Raw genomic sequence first — 21684 nt, 5'->3', positions numbered from 1 at the left:
ACTTGGTCTTTTATCAAATAGGGCTATCTTCTGTATACCACCCCTACCTTGTCACAACACAACTGATTGGCTCAAACGCATTAAGAAGGAAAGATATTCCACAAATGAACTTTTAACAAGGCACACCTGTTAATTGACATGCATTCCAGGTGAGTACCTCATGAAGCTGGTTAAAAGAATGCTAAGAGTGTGCAAAGCTGTCATCCAGTCAACGGTTGGCTACTTTGAATAATCTCAAATATAAAATATATTTTGATTTGTTTAACACTTTTTTGGTTACTACATGATTCCATATGTGTTATTTAATAGTTTTGATGTCTTCACTATTACTCTACAATGTAGAAAAAAAATAAAGAACAACCCTTGAATGAGTAGATGTGTCCAAACTTTTGACTGGTACTGTATATATATTTCTTGAGCTTTCTTATCTCATATCTTATCTCATATCTCCTTGACATAGTACTGTCTTTTTTTTGCCATTTATGAATGTGTTATTCAATAGTAAAGGCCAAATTAAATATTTTAGCAAATATTTGTAAAATATAATTGTATTTATACCTAAAGGGATCTAAAATTCAAAATCAAATAGCTAAATGATCCATGGTATGTTAGCTTAGTCCCCCCCAAACGCAAAGAGGATAATTTAGTTGCTTTGCCAGTACCATAGAATTAGATTTCCTTTCCCCCACCCTCATATCCTGGCAGGTAGGAGTGTTGAGCCAGTAACTGAAAGGTTACAGATTCGAATCCCCAAGCCGACAAAAATCTGTTGTTCTGCCCGTGAGCAAGGCAGTTAACCCCCAACAACAACTTCTCCCTGGACGCCTCTGATTCAGAGGGGTTGGGTTAAATGAGGAAGACACATATCAGTTGAATGCATTCAGTTGTACAACTGACTAGGGTATCTCCCTTTCCCATATCACCCAGACCCAGTGAATTTCATACACAAAGCAGAAGATTTCAGATTTGTCTTAAAGGGACCATCAGAGGTATGCCTGTTTTTTGTTGCAAGGCTAATTTTCCTGAGGTATAATAAAGTATTCTATTCTATTATATTCTATTCTTCTAAGAACTTAGTAAGGCTCTGCGGAGGTGTTTTTTTGTGTGTGTGCCTCTTCTCTGATCCTGTGCCCCTGTACAAAATAAGATTCATTATTATTCATTTAACTTGTAGAGCACTTCACATTACAAAAATGATCTCAAGCGCATGGAAAGCTATAAAAAAAAATACTAATTGATTTGATGGATATTGAATGTCTCTAGTCAGCTTCAGATGATGGAAAGGCAGATGAGGCAGTTTAGGTTGGAAAGAGTTTTAAAATAGTTTTAAAACATAGTTAAGTGTTATTTTAAACTAAAAGCACATTATTGTACAATAACCATGATGATATAACCAACCTCATATGATAGGGTCAGAGTTTTAGTAAATTCATGAGGGATTTATAAGTTAAAAACGTCACAAATCAAATTTAAATGACCACTAAGAAGCCTTAACCTTTTCAGATTGCACAGGAGTAATTTTCAAAGTGAAGAATGGTTTTCAACATTCTCTAGTATTTATGTGGAGCGGAGGTCACTCATGTGCAATACATTTTCTTTGGCACTAGGGGGACACATATACCTTGATAAATACAAAACATAAAGCTGAAAAGTTCTGTTTTCCACTCAAACAGGTGTGTCTAGAGATGTTCACCCTTTCAACTTTTAGTGGAGTTAATTCAGAGCCGGAGTTAAGTAAATGACAGATAGTGACGAAACTTCATAACCTGTCAACACTGGGTAAAAATGGATAGACCATTATTATTGAGAATGCACTGAAGACATTTCCCAGTGAGCACCGTCCAACGTCGATGTCCATAGACATCTAAAAGACATAATTTTGCTCACTGGGTGAGTACTGTCCCATGGATGTCTAAAATACGTCATTTTGCTTACTGGGTTGAATAAATGAAACTAAAACCGAAAGTGTGTTAATCCTACACTTAGAAAAAAGGTGCTATATAGAACCTAAAAGGGTTCTTCGGCTGTCCCCAAAGGAGAACCATTTGAAGAACCCTTTTTGATTCCAGGTAAAATCATTTTAGTTCCAAGTAGAACCATTTTGGGTTCCATGTACAAATATTTCAACAGAGGGTTCTACATGGAACCCAAAAGGGTTCTACCTGGAATCAAAAATGATTTTACCTGGAACCAAAAATGATTTTACCTGGAACCAAAAAGGGATCTCCTATGGGGACAGCCGAAGAACCCTTTTGGAACCCTCTAAGAGTGTAAGCTTGATAATCTAGTTTTATCCCTTAGGGGAGGCACACCATGTCATGGGATTCCCCATTGGGCTCAATATAACTGGACTGAGGATGCTGCCAAACGCACTGCCACTGACAGACACTCACTTCAATGCCTCATGTATACCTCCGGATGACCTAGGGGAGAGAGGAACATATTTCTGCCATTCAATTCTGGAATGGTACAACATCTCAGAAGACATTGTCTCCTTGGATGGAAATGGTGAGACAGTGTATGTGTGTGTGTATGTGTGTGTGTGTGCACTCGCGCACGCATGCGTTTGTGTATGTCTGTCTTTTACATCTTCAGTTGAGGCTTAAACAGTATTTGAAAGTTAGCCATATGTCCATGACATGTAACCTAATTGTACGTCTTGTAAATATGTATGTTTGTCTTTCTCCGAAGAATAGAATAACAATCTGGTTAGCGTATGATAACTTGGCTGGCCACAGAGACCACATAATAAATAGCCTCTCAACCGAGCGCTTTCAGAAGTTTATGTGTTTGCATGCCTAGATGTTTACAGAAAGATACAAGGAATTTATAACCTCACTATGTATGCAGCTGTTCCAAAATGAGCAACTGCCAACATGTGGGAATGACAAGCCACAAAGAAGTAGGACCCAGTTGTTCTGATTGATTAGCAATAGATGAAGAGAGGGAGGAGAAGAAAGAGAGAAGAGAAAGATAGCATGAGAGAGAAAGGAAGAGAGAAGTGAATAAATGGAGATAGCGAGAGGGTGAGTGAGAGAGAAAGAGAGAGAAAGGAAGAGATAGAGAGAAATTAGTATGATATTGGAGGAATTACGGAGAGAATGGACTTCCCAATCCCATTTAAAGTATTTCCCTAAAAAAGGGAAGGGGGAAAGCAACAATGATGCCGGATATTTTCACAGGATGTGTTAGCACTGGACCAGCACTGAAAGGTGCAGGGTAGAGCCGGCTGAGTTTGTGTGGGAGTGTGTGTCAGTGAGGATGTAAGAGTACAACAGGAGCAGCAGCATGAGAAGAAGACTGCAGGGGAAAGTAACCATTTCGAAGAGAGGTAAACACCTATGGACAATGATATTGGATAATATTCTGACGTGTGTGGTTTCTATTATTTGCTGGTTAGGGTGAATGGTAGGAATGCCTTGGAGAAGGATAGAAGTGTCCTCAGCTGTGCAACAGAGGGCAGAGGAGAGGAGTATGAGATACTTAGCAGTGGAGCTTGTGGAGTAGGGAAAGAAATGTCCTATGTAAAAGAGTAAGGAAGAGAATTAGAAAATGTGTGGATGGGTGTACAGATGAACATATGAGAGATAATGTGTGAGGTATGTTCTAATGGTCTATTGTGAAGTCTCTGAGGCAAGCGTCATTCAATGAGGATTCAAAGGGTATTTTCCTGTTACCTGAGTGATGTGGATAGCATTGTGCTCATGTCAAAGAAAAGTCATGCAATGACAGTCTTGATTTTTGCGGTAGATGTATGACCCCGACAATTCTATTAATTTCTGCAACTTTTTCATTCTACCTAAAAACAGTCTGAGATCTTTGAGGCTTTGTACAAAAGACACATAGGGCGCGGAGGGAGAATCACACTTTCATCTCTGGAATTAGTTTTAGCTGTCAAATTATACTATTTCTGGTGAGACAGTAAATATCTACAATATTAAAAAGGTCAGCACTTCAGCTGTAAGAACCAAAACAAGTCATTGTTGTTGGTTAAAGACTACCTTTGTTCCAATAATAACTGATAACCTTTTAGATCTCGGCTTGAGTGATCAGTGGGAGATTCCTTTTGCGTCACTTAAGACTAAAAACAAGCCTGAGAGGAACAATAACTAAATATAGTGGCATGCTAAAATGTTTACGTATCCACTGCACTCACTCTTATTTAGCAAACCAATCTCTCTCTTACTCTCATTCCTTGAAATATTGTAAAGTATTCCATATTTTCATGTAGGGTCATATTGTGATTGATTAGGTTTAACTGCTTTAATGTTGGTGGACCCCAGGACCCCAGGAAGAGTAGCTGCCTTGGCAGCAGCTAATGGGGATCCTTAATAAATACAAAAAAATACAAAAAAGTTTGCAAATGTAATTGGTGGTCAGCAGACACCAGAGACATTGAGGTAACAAGCGTAATCATTTTCATGATTTAAGAAATAATCACAATTTAACTCTCACAGGATTTAATATTCCTGCAAAGTATTCAAAGCAAAGCCTTGCATGTGTGGGCTTCCCAAAACGAACTAAGACATTCTCAGTTAAGATCAGTCATGCATTTTTAGTACCCGCGATTTGACGTCACAAGTAGAATAAATGAACAATGACAAGTCAAACAAAGCCAACCGTGTCCAGATAAACAACTTCCCTGTTAGGAATTCCTCCTGTGGATGGTCTCAGTTCATGTCATAACCCCATCATTGTGTTTCCTGCACTCATGTCTGCTCTGTCTCTTCTCACCTCCCCTCTCTCTGTGTGTCACAGCACCATGGCAGCCTACCTCTGGCTGGTCCTGGCCATTGTCAGTGATGTGGCAGAATCCTTGTTACATCCCTCACACCAGCTCTCCCCCTGCCAAGTGGTAAGTGACCCTGAACTGAGTTGCCGCAGTAGCAGACTTTTTGAATGTTTTCATAGCTGTCAACCACATATAAGTATGTCAGCTGAAACTGCATAATGTGTAAACTATTTAACTGCCATGTAAAATATGAATACATTTAATTTGTAATGCACTTTTTCGCAAAGTGTTAGTGTGTGCAATACAATAAGTAGGTATTGGGGTACTTATTTTAATGTGGGACCCCTGATTATAGTTACATAGAGGGGAGGAATAGTGTTGATAGTTGCGGATAACTGATGTTTCTCTTATCGGTTTTGATAGAGTATCCTATGTTTTATTGATAAATCTGAGTACTACAATACTGCCTGTGTGTACCTCAATGTTATTATCTGAGAGTTTTGGCAGTTTTATCACAAATCTCTTATATACTGTATATCCAAAATATATTGGTTACATTCGAATTCTCCGGTGGCAGAGAACGTTTCTATTGAAGTCTTGTGATATGAAACCGATCCTTGTTGTTATTCTAGCCATGCTGTTTCCTCATGCTCTGAACAGCAGATAACAGCACATACCGTTTGACCACATAACCCATATGTAGTCACACCTACACTGTTTCATTTTGAGATGGAGAAGAATAAGTAAATGTGCCCAGGCAAGATAAAAGTAAACTATAGCCATAGAGGAGGCACATGTTCCACTACCTCACGGCTCTGCACTGTGCTTGTGATGTCTCAAATCACTTTCAGACAGTGTATTCAACTCTCATCCTCCGAGCACCTACATTAATGTAAGTTTTTAGACATAGCTGGACATAAAGTCTGACTCTTCTTGGCATCTTCCTTGGGTAGACTGACTGACTAACTTCCTCTGTCTAAATGGTTGTCGTGACAAATGTGTAATCTCGGTCTAGCTCCGTATTTGGATGAAGCGGCTCTATGTCCACAGCCAAACGGACCATATTAAGGAGCTGAAAGCCCCAGGGCTGCTTTCGATAAGGGAATTTTCCCTCTCTCAGGTACTATGAATCTGGACCTGATGTTACACAATTTTCTTTGTTAGTCTTTAACTAAAGGAGGCTCTGGCATACAGTAGCTTTCTGCCCTGAGTCCATAGAACATTAAAGTCCTTTGGTGTTTTCCTTCTCTCATTTTTCCACCCTCTGCGAAGACACAAGAAAACAATATCTGATACGAAGTTCATATTGCTGTAGTTCTGGGAATGTATTGCATTCCTGACTACTAACGACTAAACTGTATAAACAGGCAGGATGAATTGGAGCTGGGCAGGAAATTGGCTCTTTAGACTGCAAGAACTGATATCATAGCGTGCCAGTTTGAATGGAACAGACTAGAAGGAGATGTTTTTAGAGGCAGTGTTCATTGTTTATGCATTCTCTTAGTTTTATTTCATAGCTTTGGTACTATTTTCACAAGTATGTGATGAATTTTCTAAACTCTTAGTACAAAACTACAAAGTGGTGACACTTTTAACACAAAAGCTTTCATTGTGCATACATTTGGTTTGTAGACATCTTTCACCATACAACCAATTTTTACTGTGAATATAATGAGTACATTAGTTTAATCACCAAGCACATCTTAATGATATCTTCTCAATTTTGTTATTTTAAAAAACAGTTAATTCAATAGCAAAACATGTAAGATACATATAGTGCCCTTCATAATTATTGGGACAGATAAGCATTTTTTCTTCTTTTGGCTATATACTTAAAAAGTTTGGATTTGAAATCAAACAATGACTATGAGATTAAAGTGCAGAATGTTGGCATTAATTTGAGGGTATTTTCATCCGTGTCGGGTGAAGTCACCTTGCAGTCACTTTTAAGAATAGAATAAGAATAGATATAGATATAAGAATCAATATGTTTCTATGAATGTGGATGCTACCATGATTACGGATAATCCTGATTGAATCGTGAATACCCCCCTTCCCCCAAAGAATGTTTAAAAAATGCTGTTATTGTCATGGTGAGAGGTTAGCATGTCTTGGGGGTATGATATTTGTGAGTCTGTAACTTTCTCACTCATCATTCACAATTCACTCAGGATTGTCCATAATCATGGTAGCATCCACTTTCATGTAGAAGTGTTTAGAAACATATTCTATTCTTATTTTCAATAAAAGTGACTCCAAAATGACAGGTCATTATTTACCATACATTTATATTGGGTACAAAATAATCTGAACTGCAACCAAATCAAAGAGGAAATGCGTCCGACAAATGTGTAGAGTCACAAGCTTGATGTAGTCATTGCGTGCTATGAATATGGGAACAAATACTTAACTTTTGACTACTTTAACACACATACAGTTGAAGTCGGAAGTTTACATACACTTAGGTTGGCGTCATTAAAACTTGTTTATCAGCCACTCCACAAATTTCATGTTAACAAACTATAGTTTTGGCAAGTCGGTTAGGACATCTACTTTGTGCATGACACAAGTCATTTTTCCAACAATTGTTTACAGACAGATTATTTCACTTATAATTCACTGTATCACAATTCCAGTGGGTCAGAAGTTTACATACACTAAGTTGACTGTGCCTTTAAACAGTTTGAAAAATTCCAGAAAATGATGTCATGGCTTTAGAAGCTTCTGATAGGCTAATTGACATTATTTGAGTCAATTGGATGTATTTCAATGCCTAGCTTCAAACTCAGTGCCACTTTGCTTGACATCATGGGAAAATCAAAAGAAATCAGCCAAGACCTCAGAAAAACAATTGCAGACCTCCACAAGTCTGGTTCATCCTTGGGAGCAATTTCCAAACGCCTGAAGGTACCACGTTCATCTGTACAAACAATAGAACGCAAGTATAAACACCATGGGACCACACAGCCGTCATACCACTCAGGAAGGAGACGTGTTCTGTCTCCTAGAGATGAATGTACTTTGATGCGAAAAGTGCAAATCAATCCCAGAACAACAGCAAAGGACCTTGTGGAGATGCTGGAGGAGACAGGTACAAAAGTATCTATATCCATAGTAAAACGAGTCCTATATAGACATAACCTGAAAGGTCGCTCAGCAAGAAAGAAGCCACTGCTCCAAAACCGCCATAAAAAAGCCAGACTGCGGTTTGCAACTGCACATGGGGACAAAGATCGTACCTTTTGGATAAATGTCCTCTGGTCTGATGAAACAAAAATAGAACTGGTTGACCATAATGACCATCGTTATGTTTGGAGGAAAATGCTTGCAAGCCAAAGAACAGCATCCCAACCGTGAAGCACGGGGGTGGCAGCATCATGTTGTGGGGGTGGTTTGCAGGAGGGACTAGTGCATTTCACAAAATAGATGGCATCATGAGGCAGGAAAATTATGTGGATATATTGAAGCAACATCTCAAGACATCAGTCAGGAAGTTAAAGCTTGGTCGCAAATGGACAATGACCCCAAGCATACTTCCAAAGTTGTGGCAAAATGGCTTAAGGACAACAAAGTCAAGGTATTGGAGGCCTACAAACCTGACTCAGTTACATCAGCTCTGTCAGGAGGAATGGGCCAAAATTCACCCAACTTATTGTGGGAAGCTTGTGGAAGGCTACCCGGAACATTTGACCCAAGTTAAACAATTTAAAGGCAATGCTACCAAATACTAATTGAGTGTATGTAAACTTCTGACCCACTTGGAATGCAATGAAAGAAATAAAAGCTGAAATAAATCATTCTCTCTACTATCATTCTGACATTTCACATTCTTCAAATAAAGTGGTGATACAAATTCACCTTAAACAGGGAATTTTTACTCGGATTAATTGTCAAGAATTGTGAAAAACTGAGTTTAAATATATTTGGCTAAGGTGTATGTAAACTTCCGACTTGAACTGTATAAGTGAATTTGTTGCAATACATTTGCTCCCCTAAAATGGGGGGACTATGTAAACAAAGTGTTGTAATTTCTAATCGGTTCACCCAATATGGATTAAAATGCACTCACATTAAAGCTGGCCGTCTGCACTTTAACTTCATAGTTATTGTATCATTTCAAATCCAAAGTGCCAGCATACATTACAAAAACAACAGCCGAATTTTCACTCCCTATACGTGATTTCAAATACCAAACGTTTGGAGTATAGAGCCAAAATAATAAAAAATATTCACTGTATTTCAAAATTGCCCTTTGAATGTACACTGTACAAAAATATAAATGCAACATGCAACAATTTACAAGATTTGCCTGAGTTACAGTTCATGGAATGTTGTCCCACTCCTCTTCAATGGCTGTGTGAAGTTTCTGGATATTGGCAGGAACTGGAACACGCTGCCGTGCAGAGCATCCCAAACTTGCTCAATGGGTGACATGTCTGGTGAGTTTGCAGGCCATGGAAGAACTGGGACATTTTCACCCTCTTGGAAATTGTGTACAGATCCTTGCAACATGGGGCCATGCATTATTATGCTGAAACATGAGGTGATGGGCTTATGCATGCCCATACCATAAACCCACCGTTGAAACTGGGATTCATCTGTGAAGAGCACACTTCTCCAGCGTGGGTATCGAAGGTGAGCATTTGCTGAACTGCTGTAAGGTCAAGACCCTGGTGAGGACGACGAGCCCGCAGATGAGCTTCCCTGAGATGGTTTCTGACAGTTTATGCAGATATTGTGTAATGATCATGCTGTTTAATCAGCTTATTGATATGCCACACCTGTCTGGTGGATGCTCACTAACAGTGATGTAAACTAATTTGTGGACAATATTTTTGCGAAATAAGCTTTTTGTGCATATGGAACATTTCTGGGGTCTTTTATTTCAGCTCATGAAACATGGAACCAACACTTTACATGTTGTATTTATATTTTTGTTCAATGTAGTATGCTATTGTACAGTACTGTAAATTACAGTACATAACACTGTTTTCACATTCGGCACTGCCCATTAAAATTGACTGAATATTAATGTCCATAATTTTGGTCCCATGTGTGATCAAAGGTATGATCATTGAAGACATCTTTCACAATGTAATCAAATGAAAGATGTAAAACAATGTTTAGCAGGCACTAATTTGCATCAAGCCTGTCTTGAGCATTTGGCCATAGGTTCGTATCGAAATTACAGTGAATAACCTCATTGTTAATGCAGCTGTGGAAAAAACTTTTGGCATTGCAAATCCAAGTCTGACATAGGTCTGGATTGAAATTATTGCGTGCCTCATCCATGCCCTGAAGGAGGGTGGTACGCAGGGGTGTAACCAGAGTTTGAGTTTTGGTAAGGTCCAGAATTATTTTTAAAAGTTGAAGCTCATACAATTGGAGAACAGCAAAACTTTAGCTTTTAAGAGTCAATTACAAAAAATTACTAAATAAAACATATAAATGGATTAACACACTAATCTTCAGGGGGCATTTTTGTTTTTATTGAATAACAAAAAAAATGTGTCCTCTTATTTCTCTTCAAAATGTGTTTGCCTAAGGATACCCGTTATGCACATCCCTTCTGTGGGAGGGGGTGGACTTTTCCCCCAAGTTTTTTTTTCTCTTTCTCTGTCTCTCTCTCTCTCTCTCTCTCTCTCTCTCTCTCTCTCTCTCTCTCTCTCTCTCTCTCTCTCTCTCACTGGTCGTGCCCCCCGAGAAGGTTGGGCTCCCATTGGGCTTCCTCCCACTGAAGGAGACATTGCTGGCACCTCCCGCTGCTAAATGAGGCTAGAAGACCCCTCTCATGGATGCTGGAGGTCAGATGACCCATCTCATGGGCTAGATGCAGTGGGAAACACCAGCCCTAGATGCGGATCTCTTGAAGTGGTCCTAGACACAAGTGAAGTGGTCCGACACAGCCCCTCTCCCAGGAGAAGCCACAGTAGATTGGATCCCGGACAGGGATACCCCCGACTGCATCCTGGGTTAAAAAACCTGCTCTAGCACTTTGAAAGGACCCTTGTAGCGCTTCTGTAACTTAGCACAACCCCCCCCCCCCCCGATTCCTAGCCTAATTTCAAACCCCAAACCAATTCACCCACAGAATAATATTGAAAATTGGCCAGAAAATCGAAGTTAGCTTTCTGCCGACCAGAGGCTCTAGCTTGGTGTCTTTTCACTGCCCCCACTACTATAGACAAAGTGTCAGCCAGCCTGTATGAGGTAAACTCTACTGCGATAGGCCATCATGACATACAGTCGTAGAACGTCCCAGTTCAACTGATTCTCATCAACAAAAACGGACAGCAAAGACAAAAGGGTGCAATTAAAGCACTCAACCCACCCATCTGACTGGGGATGATATGCAGAAGTTTGAGATTTGTGTATGTTCAACAGCCTGCAAACTTCTTTGAAAAGATAGAATACTGCGGCGATGGAGTAGGCTTCTTGGATGGGAAGAGAAAATGCATTTGTCCATTTAAAATAATCTGCATCTTCTTGTTGGGCTTGTGCCAAATCATCCCCCACTCCTGCTTTCTGTTCTAGCCCTGCCAGATGGTTGACATGCCTCAATGCACAAATCACAGGGCAATGATCAGAAGGGGGGCTTGACGTCACACAGGGCACGGCAGAGAATGTGGGTAGCCTCGACAGGGCTGAGAAAGCAGCATTTGCATGCTGCTTTCCGGGGCGGTACACAATCTTATACTGACAAATGGCCAACTGTTCCACCCACCGAGCTAGCAGCCCTTCTAAACCTTGAAAGTTGTGCAAGCATCGTAGGGAGTTGTGGTTGGTAAGCAAAATGAACTCTTTGCCTAAGAGGTGATGTTTGAAGTATTTTGTGTAAGTAACCATGCCCAACTACTTATTTTTGGTTGTTGCATAGTTGAGTTCTTTTTTTGTCAGAGCTCTACTAGCATACACTACCACACGCTCCAATCCCCCCTCTTCTTGGGGTAGTATAGATACTATTCCATCATTGCTAGCATCAGTATCTAGGATAAACACCTTGTGGTCTGGGTAGAAAAAAATGGTGCTGTAGTGAGGTTAACTTTGAACTGCGTGAACGCCTGCTGGCAGTTGTCCCCTATTGAAACAGTCTTCTTTTCTCAGTAAACTGATGCAGAGGGTGGGCTATTTCAGTGAACTCTTTCACAAACCGCCTATAATGAGACGCCAGCCCCACAAAACTCCTTACTTCAGTCTGGTTCTTAGAAACAGGCCACCCCCTCACAGCTTCTACCTTGGCAGGATCTGCCATCAGTCTTTCATCTGAGATGATGTGGCCCAGATACTGTACTTGAGAGGCAAAGAGATTGCAGTTGCAGAGCTTGACCTTAAGATTGGCCTGGCGCAGCTTGGAAAGAACTTCATCCAAATAGAGGAAATGTTCTTGAAAGGTTAGCCCGAAAACAATGTAATCCAAATAAACTAAACAGGTGGTCCACTGTGAATCTGTTTGGACTATGTCCATCAACCTCTGGAAGGTACTTGGTACGTTGCATAAACCAACACCCAAAACGTTGAATTCAAACAAGCTCTGTCTTGTAGAAAACACTGTTTTTGGTCTATCTTTGGGGTCCACCTTGACCTGTCAGTAGCCACTGGCTAGGTTGACGGTTGAGAACCAACAAACCTTGTTCAAACTATTAAGAGCATTGTCAATTCTTGGGAGCAGGTAAGTGTCTTTCTCAGTGACATTGAGTCTCTGATAATCAGGACAGAAGCTTAAAGTTCCATATAAAAAAAAACAGAATGACAGGGTCTGCCCAGGGGCTACATGAGGGGCGGATGATGCCATGATCTATGCTCAATGTGGTATACAGCGTCCTGTTGCAGTTGGAGGGGGATCCTGCATGGGGCCATTTTAATTTGTTTTGTGTTACCGGTATCGGATGCATTGTAAGGTGAGTTTGGATAATTACTTCGCTGCTCTGGGTGTGACAACTGTATCAGAATGAACAGTAACAAGTTTGGGTTGGTTAGCATCATACAGCAATAAGAGAGGTCAGCTTCTTTTCCATTAGTCGGCAGAATCTTTCCCCCAGATCAATCACAGCACCAAATTTAGCTAGAAAGTCAGTGCCAAGCAAAAGGTCTTGGGGCAGGATATCCACCACTAAGATTTCAGCAGTTACAGCTAAGGACACAAATTGACAAACGGTCTGCAGATGGGCCAGGATCTCCATCCCCCCCCCCCCCCCCCCCAATTAGCTACAGGAACTTTGACCTGGTAACCCATCAACTCAGTGTCTCCATTAGTTATTTTTAGCCATATATGCTTGGAGACAATGGAAACTTGAGCACCGGTATCAACTAGTAGACGAGTGTCCCACCCACCTGGTTTAGCATGGAGGTACACCCCAGAAGTGTTCTTGTCATATGGAGATGCCAGTCTGGCAGAAGGAGGAAAGGGGGCGTGCAGATAGGGACAGTTTCCCAGCAGGTAGCGGTATTTCGCAGTGTATGACGGTTACATTGCCAGCAGATTTCTCCCCGGCCTCTGTTCCCTTGGTCATAAGCAAACTGGCTTTGTCCCCGAGCGGCAGGGGCGCTAGTCGCGTGAACCGGTTCAGATGGTCTGTTTGGGTGGGGGGCTTGGCCCTTTTTTACCTCGTCGAGCATAGATTTTTACCTCTTGTCAAAGCCTTTCCACTACACCAAGCAAAACCTCCATTTGAGCATCATTAGTTGACTTGAGATCCGACGCCCCGAACCCTGGCATCGGGGTTATATGACTATGTACCAAACTCCTGATGACTTCCATCTCAGAAGCAATACTTATGGCCTGCTCCAGCATAACGGGCCTAGCAGACCGGAGATTGACTCACGATTCCCCACTACATACACTTTAGCCAAATACATTTAAACTCAGTTTTTCACAAATCCTGACCTTTAATCCTAGTAAAAATTCCCTGTCTTAAGTCAGTTAGGATCACCACTTTATTTTAAGAATGTGAAATGTCAGAATAATAGTGGAGAGAATTATTTATTTCAGCTTTTATTTCTTTCATCACATTCCAAGTGGGTCAGAAGTTTACATACACTCAATTAGTATTTGGTAGCATTTCCTTTAAATTCATTAACTGGGGTCAAACGTTTTGGGTAGCCTTCCACAAGCTTCCCACAATAGGTTGGGTGAATTTGGGCCCATTCCTCCTGACAGAGCTAGTGTAACTGAGTCAGGTTTGTAGGCCTCCTTGCTCGCACACGTTCTTTCAGTTTTGCCACACATTTTCTATAGTTTTGAGGTCAGGGCTTTGTGATGGCCACTCCAATACCTTGACTTTGTTGTCCTTAAGCCATTTTGACACAACTTTGGAAGTATGCTTTGGGTCATTGTCCGTTTGGAAGACCCTTTTGTTACCAAGCTTTAACTTCCTGACTGATGTCTTGAGATGTTGCTTCAATATATCCACATAATTTTCATGATGCCATCTATTTTGTGAAGTGCACCAGTCCCTCCTGCAGCAAACCACCCCCACAACATGATCCTCCCTCCCCTGTGTTTCACAGTTGGGATGCTGCTCGTCTGCTTGCAAGCCTCCCCCTTTTTCCTCCAAACATAACGATGGTCATTATTGCCAAACAGTTCTATTTTTGTTTCATCAGACCAGAGGACATTTATCCAAAAAGTACGATCTTTGTCCCCATGTGCAGTTGCAAACCGTAGTCTGGCTTTTTTATGGCGGTTTTGGAGCAGTGGCTTCTTCCTTGCTGAGCGTCCTTTCAGGTTATGTCGATATAGGACTCGTTTTACTGTGGATATAGACACTTTTGTACCCGTTTCCTCCAGCATCTTCACAAGGTCCTTTGCTGTTGTTCTGGGATTGATTTGCACTTTTCGCACCAAAATATGTTCATTTCTCGGAGACAGAACGTGTCTCCTTTCTCAGCAGTATGACGGCTGCGTGGTCCCATGGTGTTTATATTTGCGTACTATTGTTTGTACAGATGAACGTGGTACTTTCAGGTGTTTGGAAATTGCTCCCATTGATGAACCAGACTTGTGGAGGTCTACAATTTATTTTCTGAGGTGGCTGATTTCTTTTGATTTTCCCATGATGTCAAGCAATTATGCACTGAGTTTGAAGGTAGGCATTGGAATACATCCACAGGTACACCTCCAATTGACTCAAATGATGTCAATTAGCCTATCAGAAGCTTCTAAAACCATGACATAATTTCTGGAATTTTCCAAGCTGTTTAAAGACGCAGTCAACTTAGTGTATGTAAACATATGACCCACTGGAATTGTGATACAGTAAATGATAATTGAAATTATCTGTCTGTAAACAATTGTTGGAAAAATGACTTGTGTCATGCACAAAGTAGATGTCCTAACCGACTTGCCAAAACTGTAGTTTGTTAACAAGAAATTTGTGGAGTGGTTGAAAAACAAGTTTTAATGACTCCAACCTAAGTGTATGTAAACTTCCTACTTCAACTGTATATGACCATGTATTGCAATGTGAAACATGTACAGTATTTCTAGATGAAACACTGATTAAGTTTGGTGAATAAGTGACTGTATGATTTTGTGTGTTATACTTAGTCAATTGAGTTTTGAAACAACTGTATTTTTGATTATCTGTTTGGAGTTTTGTACTAAGAGTTTTGAAAATGTACCACATACTTGTGAATATTGCACCAAAGAGATTAAAATAGAATAATAAGTAGATGGAAACATAAATTGGGGTTTTACAGATGTGCTGTACCTCACTTTCTATCTCTTTTTGTTATAACATCTTTAGATAGTTATAGTGATATATGACCCATGATAGGTTTATTGTTTGTGACTTGTTATGATTTGCAAGCTATTTCAATTGCATATGAGTTAAGTTATTAATCAGAAATGTATAAGGTAACATTTGTTCATAAAAGCCAGAAGAAAGCATTCAAAAAGCTTGACATTTAGCAAAAAAAACAAAGGAAGGCTTGCTACTGACTTCAAATGTATGCCATGAACCTAAATCCACTTTGTTTTATGTGAGGTGTGTGTGTGTGTGTGTGTGTGTGTGTGTGTGTGTGTGTGTGTGTGTGTGTGTGTGTGTGTGTGTGTGTGTGTGTGTGTGTGTGTGTGTGTGTGTGTGTGTGTGTGTGTGTGCAGGTGAATGTGCACGTGTGTTTGTTTTATAGGCTGTATTTAGAGAGTGGGCTTATGCCATATGGTTTAAATTACCAGCCACGCTGATAAGTTAATAGTTGAATGTTTGAAATAATAATGGAAAGAGACTCTTTGTCCACCAGGCGTTCTGAAAATCCCTGGGTGGAAGAGGGGGTGTAACAAGAGCTTGTTTTATGAGGTGAAAACCCCACAACAAGCCTAACAGTCTCCCTTGAATGCCAAAAAACACAGATACAATGGCCCATAAAACAACTCTCTACATGTGCACAAACCATTTACTTTGTTAGAGTGAAAAGTGTCAAGGTGACTTGTGGTCATTTGGAAGTGTGCAGTGGTGCCATGAAGTTCAAAGCTCATGTAGTTATCTCTCCTTGTTTTGTCCACAGGTACAGAATGATGTGTACTGCAACGATCTGAACCTGAGGACCGTTCCGGCCAAGCTTCCTCATGGCATCCAAAAGCTGGACCTATCTCGGAACCTTCTACAAAACCTTACCCAAGAGGTTCTATCAATCTACACCACCGTTCATCATCTGAACCTCCACTCCAACAAGATCCAGTTCATCCAGCCGGGTCTGTTCAAAGACATGACCAATCTGCAAGTGCTGGACCTCTCCAGTAATTACTTGGATGTTTTTGCTGTTTTGAAAACCAGCATTGGGCCTCTTGCGGCCGTGAAGAAGCTTGACCTCTCAGGCAATGGCCTGTACACAGGGATGACCGACTTCTTTCTCAGTGAAGCCCCAGAACTCATTAACCTTTCTCTGAATGGCAATAGTATCACCAAAGTGGGAAAGGAGACCTTTTGCGGATCTTTGGCCTTGAGAAACATTGACCTACACAACAATGTCATCTTAGAGATTGATGATGGAGCATTTGACTCGCTGATCCATCTGTCTGAGCTTGATTTGTCCATTAACTCCATCACTTGTATCACTGACTTTAACCTTTCCCAACTGAAGGTGCTGAACCTCAGTAGGAACAGCATGGAGTGCTTCCAAACCACAGACTCAGACCTAGAGTACGAGCTCCTCTACCTCGACCTGAGGGAAAACAAGATCCACTACTTCCCTGTTCTCCCAAGAAAAAACAAGCTCATGTACCTGGATTTGTCCAGGAACCGCCTGATGAGCATCAACACCACAGGGACAGCGGATGAGATGGAGCACTTCAGAGACACGTTCGTACCTCACACGCAGTCAGGTGGAACCAGCCGACACCAGGACCTCTCAAAGCTTATGTACCTCAACATGAGCTACAACCAGATCAATAGCATACCGCAGTCTTTCTTCTGCAGCATGGTGTCCCTTGAGCACCTCAACATCAGTAATAATTGTATCAGGGCCTTTTCTGTAGATCAGGAGAGCCCTCTGAACTCTCTGAAGACCCTGGACCTGAGTTACAATGCCCTACAGAAACTCTCGTTTGGGGAGAACACCCTAAGGTCACTGCAGGAACTCTTCTTACAAGGGAATGTTCTCAGAAACATGGACTTTGGACTGTTTCAAAGACTGCCCAGCATCAGAGGCCTTCACCTCCAGCAGAACTACCTGAAAGTCTGCCCCTCACAGCGAAAACCACCACTGACAGACCACAACTCCCAGGATCCATCAGGCTGTGTCTCCTTTGCGTCCATACCAAGCTTGCACTTCTTGAACCTCTCTGGAAACAGTCTTGAAGTTCTGCCACCGTATGCCTTCAATGGCACCATGCTCAGGTTGCTGGACCTGTCCCTAAACCCAGGCTTGGATATTCACCAGAATTCTTTCTCTGGTCTGGAGAACTCCCTAACTCACCTATCATTGAGAGACAACCATATCACAGAACTGAACACAGACCTTTCCCTGCTAAGCAGTCTCAAATTCGTGGACCTGTCCACCAACAAGCTGAGCGTTCTCCACCTGTGGAACAAGGAGCCCTCCATAGAGTCCCTGAACCTGCAGAACAACAACCTAGTCACCCTGGAGTACGACACAGTCATGGTCCTGGAGCGGACGCTCAAAACCCTTTACATGGGCTCGAACCCTCTCAGTTGCTGTAGCAACCCCCGCTTCCTCAACATGCTCCAACGCTCCAATGTGGTCGTCCCGGACATCGCCACAGTAACCTGCCAGTACATGGAGAACTCAGAGCTAGTGGAGTTGAACATTAGGAGCGTGACGCAGGAACAGTGTCAGAAGCTGGACAGTAAGAGCGCTAGCATCATCGTCATTGTGGTGATGGCTTTGGTGCTGATCGTGGTGCTGGTGGTGCTCTCCAAGGTGTGCCACCTCAGGAGGCGTAAGCTCAACAGTAGCTTCAGGGCCTGAAGAATGTGTCCTGTGATTGGGGAGAAAGAGATGCTGGAAATGTGTCTCCTCAGAGGGACTACTAAGCAGAGAATTTTCAATGTGAAGTGAGCACTATTTCCTAATTTTAACTCTGGAACATGGCAGCCAAGTCTTCAAGTTAAAAGAAAAAAAAATACACAAAAACCATGACCACAACAATATGACTTTATTACATTTTATCATCCAGGAAGTACTGTGACTCATTTTGGGTCAGATTTGAGACATGTTTTGGTTTATTGAAGTTTCATAAATTGAAGGTGTTGTTCTCTTTTTCTAGGGAATAGCAGACAGTTATGTGAAAACACAAGAGTATGAATGTGGTCACTTTTTTATATAATTAGCATCATCATGTGCACATACAGTTTATAGACATTTAGCCATTTCCACTTGGGCAAAATATTTTATGACTTCACAGGGTCAGCTGATATGCATTAGATTTGCTGATCCAGATTTATGGCCAAACACCAAGGCCTCTCTCTTTATCAATGCTGTAGTTTGCACTTTAATTTGATTGTATTTGTATTTTTGTTCATTATTAACCTGCTTTTGAATGTGCGTTTTTTTTGTTACATAGACTAAATTACACTAAGTAGTGAGCACATAATGCAAACATGCCCACCAATGCCATGTAATGGCAGAGTGGAGAGCCTTCTCCACCTAATTTCAACATCAACACATCATTATGAAACCACAGGGTTTAAAGGTTATGGCTGCAGTTCTTTATATGACTGTGACACTACAATAGTATACACTTAGTGTTTTATAGAATTTACAGTTCCTATTTTTGGGACATAAATAGGAAGTACTGTATAGAAGTGAATTGTTTCACCTCCTATAGGATAGTTACAGTGAATATTATTTTTATAACAGTATTTTTGTATTTTTCACTGGTAGATGTACAGTAGGTATGGGGTGGTATGTGGAGACCAAAAACAGGATTGAAGCAATAACTCCAGAGGAAGCAGTACTGTCGGAACACCTGCAGTAAAAAAATGTAGCTTGTTTTAACAGCTTGTAGGGCACTGCCGATACCTTTCCTGTTTTTGATGATCTCACTCTCGAAAAAGCCTGTACTAAATAAGTATGTGCAATTTCACAACGCTGGGTTCCAGCAATGTGGTTTTGCCCTTGATATAAAATGTATTTTCCCCCTGAAATCCTCTCCGGTTGCTACCATACATGGATAGGCAAATGACCGGTTTGATAAGTTAAGTGATACAGTGGATCAGTGAGGCTTTAACAGAAACAAGGATCTGTTTTGTTTCACTGAAACAAAAGCCTTTTTTAATGCATTCTAATCTGGCCCTTAGCTCTTTAGGTTTTCTCCCTACAGTATGTCAGTTGAATGACAGAGCGGAGTGACAGAAGCAAACATTAGCCCAACACTTTCTTCACAGAGAATTTGGCAAACGCTTAATCAATGCTGTAGTGAACCCCTGCCAGACTGAAATCCTTAATTGGGTAGCATTCATCTTTTTCCACCACCATCTCCATGATCAACTTCATATCAATCAAAATCATGTAATTGCAAGGATTTGAGACAATCAATGTTGTTTTGAAGATAGATTGCTTTGTTATTCATGTGGAAGCTATCCATGTTGCATTTGTTCTCGTAAAGAGATCTTGCCCTTAAAGGCCTAGCCCTGCATAGGCCTAGCCCACAAGACCAATCATGAACACTATAAATTCTCCAGTCATGGATTGTCCTTACTCAACACTTGCCCCAGCAGGTCAGTGAGAATGATGAGGAGGAAAGCTTGTGAAAAGAACAATACAGTTACAAAGTGACAACAAGGACTGACCAACCTGTAGAGAGTTCATTGAATTACATTTGTTTTAGCTTTCTGCCTTTTATATAGGACATTGTTACATACATACTGAATTCACACAGTTGTCATTCCTATTAAGTCTGTATTACAGTGCATTTTTAAGTTGAATGTCATAGAAGATATGATTCCTTACTTTATTTTGTAATGTTAGGGACTATTTTAAACAAGAAAAACAAGCCACGGGAAATCCCTGGTGAGGAAAGTATGTCCTAAACCATATTAATAGATATTTATTTCAGAGATAACACTAGAAGAAGAGCAGTTCCATCCTGTTTCTCACTGTGACATGCTGAGTCACAGTCACTGCATTTGGGGTAACCCTCTTGTTCTGCTTTTTCCCGCTCACATGACTGAACTTCAAGTGAAACCGTCAAAGGTCAAACTAATGTATAGAGATGACAAGATAAGTCACCTGCTGCTTGAAGTGACATCCACCATTGACTACAGTCAATGACCAACATTTTACATAAATTGACAATACAATGATAATAAAATATCATAAGTCACACATTTATCAAAATGTTGGTTGGCTGTTTGGATGCCATGCAGGCAAGTCAAAGCTACGGCTGTGCATGTTACAGCTAATAAAGAAAGAATATTAGTATAAATGGAGAATGGTTTTGATGTTATGTCAATTTCATGACAGTGTTACGTACAGTTTTATGCAATGTTAAATTGAAGTTGCACCCTTGCTTCTGTGTTTATCTGTTCACTGTGTTTTACATGTACAGCATATGAAGGATATTACAATGAATCTATTATGAACTACTGTAAAAATATATATTTATATTGTTTGTATTTTCTTAAGTAAATGATCTATGTAACAGAATATATTGTCTTAGTTTTTTATATGAGCTTTAAGAGCTATGCAACTAACCAGAATCATGTTCATTGGGCACAAAACAACGAAAAAAAGAGTGGGACTACCTGGATTTTGTCCAATAAGAAACACTCATTTGTATTTTCTATTTAATGTTGTAAAACATTTTCCATAGAATGCCCTAATGAACATGAACCAGGTAATTCATTTTCTTGAGCAGATGAAACAGGGGCTTCTAATGCAACCCTGTCATGGTTATGGGAAGACACTTAATAATAGAACTGACACCGTTGCCAGTAAAAGTTTCTCTGATTTGTCTCTCTGGGCACAGATTGCACTGAGAACACTGGCCTATCATCTCTATTTTTATAACCTAAGGGGCTGAGATCTGCTGATCTGGCAGCCATACAGCAGCACAAGTCCCCTCTGACCCCTCAAAACAGGATGCAGGCTCATGGGAAAGACCTCAGGACACATAAATATAAGCTGACGTCTTATTTGCTGATTCATTTCCAAATGGACCAACCCCTATAGGTTTGTTGTATTGTTTTGGGTTGCTTCCTTCTTTTGTTGTGTTCTTATTAACCTCTCACTGTGGTTAACGCCGCCTAGTGAAAAGGTGTGCTGCAAGATTCCATTTCTAATAGTGTGTTTGGATCCTGTCATGATCAAAAGCGTCCATGCTTACCCACAAAAATCAGGGGTCTGTGTGTGTTAAAATACACCATTGTTTCTGAGGTATTTGTGAAATAAGGCCTGTGTTCTTGGATGTGACACCCACAGGGATCATCTTAGTAAGATTATACTATTTCGTCCTGATACCCTAAAGGAGCACCAACTTATTTTGTGCATTC

General features: G+C 40.7%; 1 protein-coding gene across 2 annotated transcripts; it reads left to right on the top strand.

Annotated features, from left to right (window-relative positions):
- Positions 1–2336: 2336 nt before the first annotated feature.
- On the top strand, positions 2337–20839 carry LOC106567550 (transforming growth factor beta activator LRRC32). 2 transcript variants are annotated; one of them, XM_014136998.3, is made up of 3 exons: positions 2337–2508; positions 4759–4855; positions 16238–20839. In XM_014136998.3, exons 1-3 carry the CDS (start codon positions 2465–2467, stop codon positions 18158–18160), a joined length of 2064 nt encoding a protein of 687 aa, XP_013992473.2. In that variant the 5' UTR covers positions 2337–2464; the 3' UTR covers positions 18161–20839. The 2 variants fall into 2 exon arrangements, with proteins under 2 accessions (XP_013992473.2, XP_013992474.2); XM_014136999.3 differs by lacking the exon at positions 2337–2508 and adding an exon at positions 2668–3331.
- Positions 20840–21684: the final 845 nt, after the last annotated feature.

This window comes from Salmo salar, chromosome 13, assembly GCF_965601325.2.
Source record: "Salmo salar chromosome 13, fSalSal1, whole genome shotgun sequence".
Classification (NCBI taxonomy): Eukaryota; Metazoa; Chordata; class Actinopteri; order Salmoniformes; family Salmonidae; genus Salmo; species Salmo salar.
Note: the sequence above shows the minus strand (reverse complement) of the source record. Positions and strands in the feature narration are given on the sequence as shown.

Coding starts and splice junctions, on each gene's coding strand:
- LOC106567550 (XM_014136998.3), top strand. CDS start 2,465: ATGGTACAACATCTCAGAAGACATTGTCTCCTTGGATGGAAATG. Junction 2,509..4,758: donor TGTCTCCTTGGATGGAAATG/GTGAGACAGTGT, acceptor TGTGTGTCACAG/CACCATGGCAGCCTACCTCT. Junction 4,856..16,237: donor AGCTCTCCCCCTGCCAAGTG/GTAAGTGACCCT, acceptor TTTTGTCCACAG/GTACAGAATGATGTGTACTG.